General features: G+C 48.0%; 1 protein-coding gene across 1 annotated transcript in view; it reads left to right on the top strand.

The window, feature by feature from the left end:
• The first annotated feature begins 752 nt into the window (after positions 1–752).
• LOC146175432 (cell division control protein 42 homolog) overlaps positions 753–13,513 on the top strand; it is a 110,619-nt gene continuing 97,858 nt past the window's right edge. The window contains exon 1 of the mRNA XM_084581775.1: positions 753–1,479. Coding sequence (XP_084437901.1) covers positions 1,251–1,479 — 229 coding nt within the window. The 5' untranslated portion in view covers positions 753–1,250. The remainder of the gene's footprint in view (positions 1,480–13,513) is intronic.

The following is a 13,513-nucleotide window of genomic DNA, read 5'->3' as shown; positions in this document are numbered from 1 at the left end:
CATTTTCTGAATCGCTTTCTCTATTTTGTGTCAGCGCTTCTCATGTACACGTAACCGAGAACTTACCTACCGCTGAGCCTTCCGCGTTTCCTCATTTCTCTCGATAACTGGCTGCTAAAATTTTACCTTGCTGTTAGCTTCGAACTTCGAATGAAGATCATCCCAGGCCACCTTGTACCCCCTCTCGTGATGCATTTCCATTGGCTCTCAAAACAAGCCTACCTACTCCGCGCAGCCTAATTTCGAACCTTGTTCGGACCTCTGATCTCATAGGAAGGACTGCATTGGCAAAGGTCAGACTAGGAACTATAGCCCTTTTCTTTCGCGGTGCCTTAGGATACCTTTCTTATACTGCGATTATAACAAAATTTAAAGAGCGCGCCTAAAACGTATGCGCCATCTCTCCCTGCCAAACACCACCACCCAAATTGAGTAATGTAGCGCCCTCGCGCGATAACTTTTCAAACCACTAAAACGTTTTTTGTGCAACGACTATCAGAGATGGCAGCACATAAGCAAAATAAACAGCATTGTATTATAAGAAATTTTACCCAAAAGGAAGCTTTTGACAAATATTTATAAATTGCATATTATTTACATTTGTGTTATTATTTTTTGTGTTTTATTGAGTTAGAGCAACGTTGAAAAAAAGCGTTACTGAGAGCACCATGGAGGAAGGAAGCTTTGTTTCCTCCATGAACTAAACTATGCTAGCGCCACTTTCAGCGCGGCGGTCACCGCACGTAATCATCGCGCCGCAGCAGCAGACGACAAAGCAACGTCTGCCGTTCATATCGGCGTGCTTGCTGGCGCGGCGCTCTGCGCTGTCAGTGTTTGACCGGTTGGTGCTTGGAGTTTGCCTGCGGTCGCTGCGGCGGTCAAGTCACATTCGCCTCTTTTTTCCGGCCGCATACGCGAGCTCGTAGCGTATTTCCTGTTCCACGGTGTCGCACCTACGTCCGTCCTCAACGATCCGGCACTCTCAGCTGGTGTTGTCATGAGGCCGTTTCACCGGCTTCTGCCGCGGACCAAGAAGAGACCGAGGCAGCAGCAGCGGTCGTTGCCGGTGCGCCGAGGAGCTCCGTAAGCCTAACGGCGGAGGCGCTTTGGATCTTGCTTGTTTCGTGTTAGCTTGTTGTGAGGCTCGTCAGCGGCGGTGCCTGTGCTTCGCTTAGTGTTGGTGGTACGTGGCTGCGAGCGTCGCCTGAATTGGCCGGTGGCGGACACATAGACACAGGAAATTGGTCGCGATGCCTCCGCTGGCACGGGACCAGCAGTCGGCGAGTCTGTTAACGGCCGAGATGAAGGCTGCGTCGGCGGCGGCGAACGGCAATGCCGCCGATGGTTCGAGCTGCGTGTGCTCGGTCAAGTGTGTTCTGGTGGGCGACGGTGCAGTTGGAAAGACCAGTCTTGTAGTCAGCTACACGACCAACGGGTATCCCACGGAGTACGTGCCCACGGCCTTCGACAACTACTCCGGTATGTTTCTGAGTTACCTGCAGCACATAAGCTTTGTGTTACCACGGTAGGCACGTCAGCGATTGTGTGGCATCTATCTGGACGCTGTTTTGCGATTTTACTCAACCAGTGGCAATGCTGGCAGCTACTATTGTGCACAATTACATACTTCGCTATTTGAGGACAGAGTAAAGCTTGATCGCAGGTGTGTGTTGTCATCATAAGAGCCTTGCTGCGTGCATATGGTTGTGATAACTTCAACTTTCCAGCACTTTATTAAGTTCTGGCTTGTCGAAATTTTACTATACGATATCGAGCAAGGACTTGCTTCACTATTGATCACCTTTGTGACGTGCCGGTACCTTTCATAACCTCGGAAAACATAGGTCCCACTGGCACTCTGCCGTGGGCGTCACGGATGATACGATTTCGAGTTAGCGCATGCAACAAGGAGTGAAGTGGGGAACTGAGAAGCAGCTTTGTGTGGATTGATTAACTGAAAATATGTTTATTCCACATTTTTACGCCTACATACGCTACGGTTCAAGAGTGGACGGTATGCGGTCACTTTCTTTAAGCCAGCCACTGCAAGTCGGTTTTTCTGAAAGCATTGTGTAATTGGTGCTTGTTTCGAGAACGTCGTGAGAAATAAAGTGCGACAGAGAAAAGGCAGCACCTGTACTGCCTCCGTTTTAAGCCTGTCTCCCGCTTTAAGGCGAACGCCTTTAATGGCTTTTGACTCGCCAGCGTGTCCGCGCGTTAGCGTCCGTGAGACTTCGCCAGATTCCGCTGGATTGTCATTTATCCTGATGACATCATCAGAAAACAAAGAGTTCTATCTCCACAGGGAATCGAACCTCCATCCGTCGGATCTCTAGCGCTTTAACCAACTGTGCCATGCCCGGGAGCTTTTTTTTTTTTTTTTTTTTTTTTTTTTTTTTTTTTTTTTTTTGCTATTATTGCCTGGCTTTGACACGTCGCATTTCACCAACACAAAACCAAGAAAAATCACACAAAACGCTATTTACATACATTAAAACTCACGCATACTCAACAAAGGCTCTAGTAATGAGACTAGAGCCGCCCAGGCGAAGACAAGTCCACTTGTCGAAACGTTGGCTCCACCTGCGAACTGAGGCTTCCCCCCTCTACCCATGTTCAGTGCTCCTTCATACCGTGTAAGCCATCTTCCTCTCGTTCTATCTAGTCTTGAGAGCCACTCGGGAGGTTCCGCAGCAGCTTTGTGAATTGCCAAACACGTGTCCACGCTTTCCCGAAAATAAATTGTGAAACTCACGTCATGATTCACGTCTGCCATGAGGATTATAGTGCCGGGAATCTGCGACTGAAAGGTACTGTGTCGTTGCTTTCCTGCAAACCAACTTTAGAACGCCGGTGACCTTTGATGGGTTCCACGGAACGCTAGTTGCGTTCAACGTGGCTGCGATGTACCGTGTGCATTAGCAACGCTCAGGCTTTCTTATTTCTGCACTGCAGATGAAGTGCGCTCAGAATTTTTATCGCCAAATACTGAGCAGTACTTGGAAGTTAAATATGTCCTCACAGCATTTGGATGCCAACCATTTGAAAAGAATATGTAGCTGGATGATAACGGTCTATCGAGCATGCGGTATTTGATTTCGTGGTGCTTGACACAACTTTGTGGCCTCTCGTTTATAAATTGTGATTCCATTCCTTAGGGGCTAACTGAACTGTTGCTAGGAGCAACTCTCGTCTTCTGAACTGTCATTAACAGTGGGTCACGTAAGCTGTATCTCGACCGCGTTCGCAGTCTTGGGAAACAATCGCTCCGCACGGGTGATGGAGCACGAATTCTTCGTAAGGAGACAGATGTTCACTGCTTTTTTGTGGTCGCGAGTTGGCGGTTCCATTTCGCTGAGGCGCATGCGTGCTTCGATTTTTGGCTTGATTTCCATTCAGCCCTCGTTAACGAGACGGTGTTTGCTTCGTTAAGGCTTGCGATGCGTCATTAGATGACTCTTTTCTATTTCTCTTCTGCTCTCTTTTGCCTTCACTAACAACAACGCTAACAACTTTCTTGGTGTTTTTGAGAAGTCTATAGTAGCGTGCAAGTTAAAAGCTTCACCTCATAGCAACAGCAGGGGGTCCGGAAGCAGAACACAGGATGAAGACTTTTTTTTTTTTAACATTTTTTGCTGTCTTAAACATGCAAAAGGCAAGCAGGAAGTTGGCTATAACTCGCTCAGTTGATAGCCAAGTGTCCCTATTCCACTGAGCAGAGTAACTTTATTTAATAAACAAGGAATATTGAATGTAAGCAAATGGAAGTTCCAGCATAAGCTCGCTTGCGTCACTTCGTTTTAACCTGTAAGCTTAGTAGCCAGATATCGGGAAAATTTCTCCGCTCACATCGGCCGTCTCAAGCCTCGAAAAATCACAAGAAAATTTCTGGCAGTTAGCACATGACAATGGCGGGTAATAATAGGTCGGCGAGTTTTGTCACATTGCGGGACCACGTGATACCTTGGCACTGGGCTGCCAGATCGACCATCTTCCTTAAGATGGAAATCGGACCTTTCCAGGACCCTTGGATTGGATTCATTCAGAAAAGGGCATTAATATTCCTCTCATTTCTTTACATAAATGGTAACATAATATATAAAAATGGAAATTGATATTCGTTCTGTGATATATATATTTTTTTTATATTCGTTCTTCCAAGGGAAGTGCTGGGCATGCAAAAAACAAAAAACAAAATGAAGAAGACATTTCTCTTGTAACAGTCGAGATGAAAGGAGCTTCCCGATCGGCAGTCCGTGGGAGTGCACTACGTCCCTCGTTATTCAATGCTACTTTGCTCATTCATAATATCACGCTCACTTCCTGCCTATATTTTTATTCTTTCTTTTGTCAGCGGTAGTTGCACTGAGCTCGATTGCCTTGCCTACTAAGCTTTAGCCTTCGCTTTGACACTGCGTGTGTGCCGGCAAACTTGGAGGGAAACAACGCCAATCTCTGTACTGTCGTTGCTTTAATGACGAGTTTACGAAGTCACTGAAATTCGAAGAACCGAAAAAGATGTGGAAAGCGCAGTTTACTAGCTGTCCACTGTGATGCAAACCGCCCATGCATCGCTCGTCGTTGAGAGCTTCTGCCAGTGGTTTTGCGTCAGCATCAACGTCACTTCACGAGAGCATTCACTCGCTGTCGAGTGAAGCCGTATGTTATTAAGGTCAGACAGTGATTTTTTAACCCGTCATCGCGTTGGCTTTTCCGAGCACTACGGTCCTCTACACCGCTTGAAAATGGCACAGCACTGACATGAAACTGTTCAGTGCGAGGTCAACTTTCGGCGCGCGCGAGCCGGCGGCAGGGGCTTCGTTCGTGAAACGAAAGCGGCGCCGCCCTGCTCTGTTGTGTTTGTCTGCGCATACCGGAGCAACGGCCTTGTAGAAGCCACTGATGTGCTCTCAACTCTTCAAGGACGACTTCCTTCCTTGTATGAGTTATGTCACTCGTTGCAGTTTCCTCCTTGGTCGAAGCGTACTAACGCACGTGCTTTACATTTGTTGCCTTCCATCGGTTTTCTGCTGGCTTTTGTGACTTTAGACGGGCATTAAACGGAATTTGAAATTGACTGTTTGGTATATATACAGGGTTGTTTTTGGCGAACAGCGTACTCAAACTGAAAACGTAATTTTTGTAATAAGAGATCGGAAGAGACTGGCAGTGACCGCTGTCGCAAGCAAACTAGAATGACGTCAGTGAACATGTGGGTCTGATTCTAGACTGTTATGTCACTCATTTCGCACCGCCTACACCCAAGTGCATGATAGTCCCAAGGTCGTTGCCATTGATGAACTTGCATTGTCGAAGGAAAGCGTGATTGGACTCAACCATGGTACACGTATGAAAGGGGGCCACCGTAATTTGCCGATTGCGGAAGTTGTGGATTTTCAGCATACTGCCTTCATTTCGCAAGTGCCGAGTGTTCCGTTTCAGACCAAGAGTTGTAATGCAAGGTCACCTATTATTTTTCCTTATTTCGCGCAGAGAGAGAGAGAGAGAGAAAAAAGACTCTTTGCGGTCATGCACTGAACGGGAAAATATCCACCTCCTAAACGAACTACGCGTTCAAACTACGCGCTCAAATTCCTTCCGCAGCTCGCGTAAAAGCTAGGGAATATCGCTTCTCCATTAGGAACGTATTCCAGGCAATCAAACACTTGTCTTGATCACAATTTCTTTTACTGACTCAAGAGCACAAGTTATTCAGATGCATACTGCTAGCGTTTTAAGTAATTTCAGGTGGCTTGCGTTATCTGTCTTCAAAAGGCAAAACTATCATAGCCGCTACATGAGCGGCGATATTATCATCTGTATTAGTTGCAGCATGATATTCGTACTTATAAGACATCCACTTCTCTGTGGGCAGCGCAATGACCTCATTTACGAGTGGCCTATAGAGCCCGAAACAATCTCTTATTGTGTGCATTTCTGTGAATCCTGTTTTTACTTTTTGCTTCTATGAAGTCCATGTCAGGCGCGCCAGACAGCGGCGACTATTACAAATGCACAGCCGTGGTCGCCGGGCAGTACTCTAGAAAGGTGGATGCGCGGACGTTTGTAGCGGCGGCAGTGCATGCAATATGGCAATAGTGTGGATAAGTCGGACTCTATAATGACAGAGAAATTGTCCGAATAATATGCAGCTCGACGTAAGAGCTATGTTTCTGAACGATTTGGTTTTGACGGAACCAAATTCGTGGTGCGGAAGAATAAGGAGTTCGAATTGAGCGACATTTCGCTGTAGTATCTCGTTCTGCAGCATCATATATTTTTGCTGGAGTAGAGTTCATTGTAAAGTGAAACGTGAGTAAGTAATGCGAATCAAAATGGCTAGCGCGGCTAGAATCACTCAGTCTATACCCAACGTGAACAAACATTTGGTGGAGCACTAGAGCTCCGCCTTTGAGACTATGATGCGACAGCCTAAATTGCTCCACTTGTGGGTCCTCTTTCGCGTACATCTTATTCACTCTTCACTTTATTTGGGCCTCAGTTCAGTTCAGTCGTTCAGTCGTGTCCGACTCTTCGTGACCCTATGGACCATGTCACGCCACGCTTTCCGGTCTCTCACTATCTTCCTAACATCACATAACTTCATCTGCAGTGCCTCGAGGATGCCATCTAACACAGTCTTAAGCTATCCAGTTATGCGAAAAGCCACCTGACATTGATATAAAGCCCTGCTCTAACCAAGCCTGCGTGACCTAATCGTACTCATCACCCAAGAGTCCTGGAGCGTTCGAGTCCCACCTCTAACGAGAGGCTCTGGTCATGTCGTGTGACCCCGTGACGTCGTGCATCGCGCCCGGCCATTTCACCGGCCAATTGAGCATTCTAGAAGCGTGCTCATGAGGCAGTATGCTGACCTATGGTGTGGGCCTGCCAGCAAAACACAAATATAGAAGGTTTAAGACAGCCAACTAGGGAGGGCTGGGAGGCGGCTCTGTCCAGCGCAGACCTGGAGGTCCAGCGGGCCCTGGTCCAGAGAGCTCGGGCAGCGGCGGCGGCCAATGGTGTCCCGGAATAGGTTCTGCCACCCAGCGCCATAACCATTCCTACTTCCCTTTCCCAAATCATTTCAGTGTCGCAATGTTTACTCCTCCTCGCTCACAACGCAGACGAATCATTTTCTTTCTTTTGGCACGGCAGCACGGAGTTGACGCAAATCATTTGCCGTCATAAAAACGAAGCGTGGTACCGAGCAGAAATTGAAACATTAGGCGCCGTGTGCTCTTTCAGAGTCCTGGCTAGGGGTCCGTCGATGTCGTGGGTTCGGAACCTTACACTGAAGGAAGGAGCGAGCTGCTGCAATGCCCTGTGCCTCCGAGCAGCCCTGTCACACGCTCGGCTGCGCGGTACCTCTTCGTCTTGTCGGCTCTCTTGTGGGTCAAGTACGTGCCGAGAATACTGCGTTGGCGACGAGTGAGGTCGCCGTTGGCGGCGAGCTGCTAAGAAATCCTCCCGCGCACGTGGCGGTTGGGAGTTAAACAGACCCGCGCGAGCGCGGTTAACCCTGTCCGTGCCAGAGGAGACGAAAACAGCGTCGTTCACCATTTTTACCAGAGCACAGAGCGTGCGCACAGGCAAGGATCGACTTTGCCACGGGAGTGGCATGCTGCGTGTTTTATGTCTGCTAGGTGCGCATGGAAAGTTTACAGAACTCGGGAGATATGAAAGGACAAAAAAAAAAAAAAAAACAGCTCTGGCCCTCTTGCCTTCTATCGGTGTGAAGAACTTGCAGTACGCCGCACCGCTTCTCCAAACCTCCTCCATGGAGTAGATTAACGGTACAGCTGTGAGACACCTCGTATACTGGTGTGGAGCACTGCCTTCTTATTCGGTGAACTTTTGGGACCTAATAAAGTGCGCTTAAAAATGCCGTTGTGGTCGTATCACAGGAGCGTTGAAATGGCTTTTCTACGATCTGTCTCTTCGAAATCTTGGCCGCCAAGTGCCGCCTACTGGAATGCAAACAGCCCATCGAGGGATAGTATTGTAAGGACTTTCGCCTACTCCTCAAAAAAGGCGTACGTTGTTGCGGCCACATTGCAGCAAGGTTAGAGCAACAACGTCTGGCTGGTTCAATCAATGCCTCCTCGATGTTAGCGCTAACCCGATCAGCCGGCTCGGGCAAGTGAAGCTCAAGCACGGTGAAGCCCCTCGTGTTGTTCTCTGTTCGGTTCCCTCATCCTCTCATGCCTGCTCCGCATATGGGGAAGAGGGGAAAGCGGGGCCCATGCTCTGTCATTACACTATTGTCGCTCTCACGGAAAATTGAAGAAGACATTCATTATTGGGTAGAATTTCGCAGTTCAAGAATCCCTGACGGGAGATATGGTCTAACATATTGGGATGAAACTTCTGAACTCCGGACAGCATTTGTAGCTCTGCAGCGAAGGCTAGACAGGCAAAAAACGGAAGGAGCCGAGCCTTTGCCGCGGGGAGTGGGTTTTTCAGGGGTTTTAAAGCATTCACTTTAGTTTTGTTTCGTTCTTGTCATTATGATGTAATTTTTCGTACTGTATCGCTTTGTCGCCTTTTAGTTCCGGCCGAATCTAGGCCAGCTTCATGCATACAGCCGGAAATAACCACGCATTTTCGCGGCTTGGTGCGAGTGTACGTGCCGTGTTTCCCAAACACGCGCACGACCGCCTTCTTCCGCACTCGACGGTGATGACAGTCGCGGAGTCAACACACGTTGCCGAGTTGGCGAAGGAGACGGGTGAACGCTGTGGGCGCCGGGCAAAACAAGAAATTGCGGCACCTGGCGCCTTTGTCACCCAGGTGGCCACGTCGGAAACGTCGGTTCTACTTTTTTGTGTGTTGCTTACTTTCCTATTTTATTATTTTTTTTCTCTACCCCCACCCTTCCACCGCCCGACCTCTTCTCGAAGCATACTTCACGAGACCTGTTCCTTTGCGAACGCGTAGGGCGCTTGTAAATAGATGTGGGTGTATGCAGCGTTTATAGGCGCCGTCCCGTAACCTAAGACGGGCTTTCTAGCCTCCCATCGTAAGGCCGGTTTCTGTGAGAAAAATGCAGCATATTTATTTCTTGCGCAAACCGTTAGCTGCCATTTCGTTCACTAACTGCAAAAGTCGCGTACATTCGCCAGCTATGAGAACCTCGGGGTTTATTCTGCTCGTCCATTGTGGATAGTGTCGCGTTTATGCGCTCAGTGTGAAGACGAAAGATGGCATTCAAGTGCCGCTCAACGAGCGTCTTCCTGTTGTACATTTTTTTCCCCTTTAATTTACCTAACTTGTAGCTAGCGCGCTCTTGAATGGTTGATTCACTCGTTCATTGATATCGAGGGGATGAATGCACGGTTTTACTTAGGCCACGTGGTTACGAGTAGTGGAAAATTTCACCGACCACCCCTTCATATGCTATGTTGCTCATAGCTGCATTCGTATTTCCGCAGCGATACAGCTGGGGAACCCGTCCTGAATTTTGCTTCTGTTGTTTGCTATGAACCCGACCTTCCGGCAACTCTGTATCAGGGGGGACCCTGGAGGAGGCACTGTCATTCTGTGCTTCGGGAGTGAGTCATTCAGCATGGGACCGATGATATACAGGGATATCGTTGTCCTGTTTCCCTTGTACCGAAAAGATTGTGAGCCTGGAAAGACGGCGATTGCTTTTCCACTGGCCCCCTTCATTTTGTGGTCTCGGAGCAGCGGGGGATATCTTCACGACAGGCAGCAGTCGCCGCTAAAGCACACAACGCTCCGCGCGCACTTTATTAGGCAGAGCCTTGGAAAAAGACCGTCCTTGAGCGGCGCTTCGTTCAGTTTTGTTCTCTTGGCTCTCTCTAGCTTATATATACGTACACTGATCTCTCCTTTTGGCCGGCCCCAGTTCTCGCTCACTCTGCATATCTGGGAGCGTTGACTATCCCCGTCTCGGCAGCGGCATTTTTACCCTCGATTAAAGGAGAGGGGATTGGGAGGGCGGAAAGGGTGCTGAGCTATGGTTGGTGAAAGGGGGGCTGTCATCTAGTATTTATGACCATTTTTGGCGCCGCTGTGTTCCTCCTGTGTCGGTTTGTGTAGATGTGTGCGTGCGTGTGCGCGAGCGCGCTTTTGTCGCTCTGAAAGCCGGTATTTACCGTTAGCCAGCGGTATCGTGTTGGTAACATAGCGCACCGTCTTGGAGACTTTAGCGTAAAACTTGTATTAAAAAGTAGAAATCGGGAAAGTTAGATTGAATGCTGAAACAAAAGGCAACGAGGAGCGTTATAGTTTCAGCGCTATTGGGAGCAGGCGTTATTCGATCGCGAAAATTTCCTTTGTCAGTATAATTACTACCTATAGACTGTACGCATGTTTAATATCTGTACCTTTTTTTTTTTTTTTTCGACAAGAGGTATACCGTTATTACCGTTCGTGACGAGCCTTCTCCGCCAACAAAAAAATGCGCCTTTTCTCAAGGTCATTTCGTGATTCTGCGCTTTTCTTTTGAGTGCCTTTGGCCGTTCGCGTGAAGAAATAAAAACGAAGCGTGAAGGCCCGTTTTAAACAACGCTTTTTGTACTGGAGAAAGCTTTTACTCGATTTTAAACCCAATCGAGACAACAGCTGGAACCAGTACGACATGTGGCGAGCAGCACTGTGACGGCGCGTGGTGTTCTCACGCATCTTGCGAGATAACTTCGTTTTTCGTACATGCGAATGCAATGGGGAAGTGATGGATGAAAGAGATGGGGAACTGGCTGGGCATTGGGATGCCGGGTAACGTATATCACTGATGGGTAGGCTAGCGAGCAAGTTGTTGCATACATCCAATTGAAAAAAAAAAAAAAAAAAAAGAAAAAAAAGAGCCGGTGAGATGATATTGTCCTTTGTTTGTTTGTTTATTGCAGTGACCTGCGCTCGAGGGGGACGAGGCTGATTGTAAATCGCTGGGAGGCTTCTTTTTCCCGCAGTTCACTTAACGCGGCTAATAACGACGGCAGTGTTAACGGCGATGGCGATCGATATACTCGTGTGAGCGACCTTGTGGCCGTTCGTACAGACTCGTGGTTAGCCTGCGCCAGCGGTGTGTGCCTCTACTAAACTGCACTGTTCGCGCAAAGAATTTGTATGGCACGTCGGCGTGTCACGGCGACGGCCTCTCGGGAACCGATGGCATAGCACTGGGGTAGGCGAAACGAGCACGAATGATGGCGAGGTTCCTGTCTTTCAGCCCCCCCAACCCTCCCCTTCTTGGTCGTCGCTAATTCCTTCCGAATGTTGCCGCTTTTGATTTTTTTTTTTCAATTCCTCTATCTGCTTTTTTAGGGCTGACCTTTCTCCTTGAACGTCTCGCGTTCGCGGTGGCAGGCTCCGCCCGGCGTGAGCCTGACCGACATCCCTCGCTCGCCTCGTTCCTCCTTTCTGTCTTCTAAACTCTGTGATCCGCCGGGAATGCACCGCCTCCGTTGGCCTAGAAGGTGGGGGATTATTAACGTCGGAGCGCTAGATAGATAGATGGCCTTTGGATATCTGCCCACTGCCGCCACTCCCGTGTGTGCGGGCCAAGCGCGTGGATGGAGAACGGCCCTTACCTTGCGCTCGATGAGAAGAGATGCGTTTGGCGGGCGGAATCTTGCGCATACGGCTCGGGACATTATGTGTCCAGCCTGTGTGGTCGCTTTGAATTCAAGACTAATATACTGTACAGGACTGTAGAATAAATAAATCAATGTGGTACACAATACAGATTATGCGGTAATTGCATTAACGTTATCGCCTCTCTTGCTTTTGTGTGTCCCCTTGCATCCGTTATGCATCGCGTTCAGGGCCACTTTGGTGACTCCACACAACCAGCCAATTTTAAGTTATTCTATATATACACACACTTGCACCCACCCTTAATGCAGTAACGCACTATCCATTGACAAGTATGCCAATCCTGACTTCGACATTCCATGCTTATGAGCTTTAACCAGTAGTTCTCTTCACTAGCGCAACGACTAAACCAATTAACGTACTATTGCACCTACTTCTACCACGTTTAAATAACGTAATCACAGCTCGGCTTATGTCTCCAGGGCACGGTGTAGGGTCACAACGCTTTCAGATACATGATGTGTGTCCTGCTGCCAGCGCTCTATTATTAAGGCGAAAGCCTTTAATTTATGGCTCATACTGTCGGCGTTTGTTCGTTCGGTAACACTGTAGCTATCAATCAAATGACGCCATCACCCGAAACCGAAACTAACGTAATCAGAAAAATAAAAATCCTGTCTCCACCGGGAGTAGAACCTCCGTCCCTCGGATCCCCAGACGAGCAATTTAACCAACTACGCCACGCCTGGGATCGTAAAACGCTAATCATAAATCTCCTGGTCCACCGCGAGGATGATAGTTAAAAATGAATAAATCCTCTCTCCGTCGGAGGCCGAACCTCCATCCCTCGGATTCCCAGCCGAGCACTTTCACCAACTGCGCCACGCCCGGAATCATAAAACGCACATCACAATTCTCCTTGTCTACGGTGAGGATGCTAGTAGCGATGACAATGACGCTGTAATTAGTGATAATGATAATTATAGCATTAGCAATGATAATGACGATGCATTAGTTGATAATGAGAGCAAACATGATGCGCACCAGCAACGTTCAGGCTTTCGCATTTCCACAGTGTAGATTCTCGGATATTGTCATTTCTGTTTCATTTTTGCCTGTGTTTGTAATGTTAGTTGTTTCTATAATGCCAGTGCTTTAAAGCAAGAAATACTTACAGAATAATACCTTCAAAAAGTGCCATGGAGGCGATTTGGAACTCTACGTGACACCTTAATGGAGTCATCCCCGGATCAGGTTCCACTGCGTGCAGTTTGTAAGGGAGAGTTTAAGTTTAAGGGAATTAAAATATATTACAAACCGGAATTTAAGGGCAGATAAATTTTGCTGAATAACCGTGTAGGGCAGCGGTTTGCTTTGGGAATTGCTAAATATACTAAAAATACAAGGTACCATTATTTCTTTGTACATGACGGAATTCTATCGAAACTTCGCACTGATATCTGTGCAAAACATGTAATATGTCTCCGAGGTACCCCACCGGACAGCGAGAACAAGTGGCTAGAAAGTGAAGAGTCTGCGTAAAAAAAAAAAAAAAAAAAAAAAAGAAAGAAAGAAAAAAAAAAAACGAATTGCGTTTTCACTTCTGCGCAAACGTTGGACATGCAGTGGGATCTGTTCTTGCTGAGGAAAGTTGTTTTAAACACGGGAAACGGTGCCCATCCCATTCTTACTTAGTGGAGTGGTAGTTTTTAGAACTATACTTGAAGCAGCAATATTTTTGTTATATGTATGTACGTTGCACACAGGTGCGGGCGGCGTTGTGACAGCACCGACTGTATTTGTATCTGGGGGTGGCTCGCGTTATTCTTTCTGGCTGGACGACTTGGCACCGCCCTGTTGCACCATGTACGCCGACCTTCCACTCCACGCCTTGGATAATGCAGACCGAGCGCGAAAAACCATGTATGCTTCGGCTGCTGGAGCCACATAG

The sequence above is a fragment of the Amblyomma maculatum genome, chromosome 10, assembly GCF_055883805.1.
Source record: "Amblyomma maculatum isolate TAMU_Amacu chromosome 10, ASM5588380v1, whole genome shotgun sequence".
Taxonomy (NCBI): Eukaryota; Metazoa; Arthropoda; class Arachnida; order Ixodida; family Ixodidae; genus Amblyomma; species Amblyomma maculatum.
The sequence above is the reverse complement of the archived record's forward strand: the minus strand, read 5'-3'. Positions and strand labels throughout refer to the sequence as shown.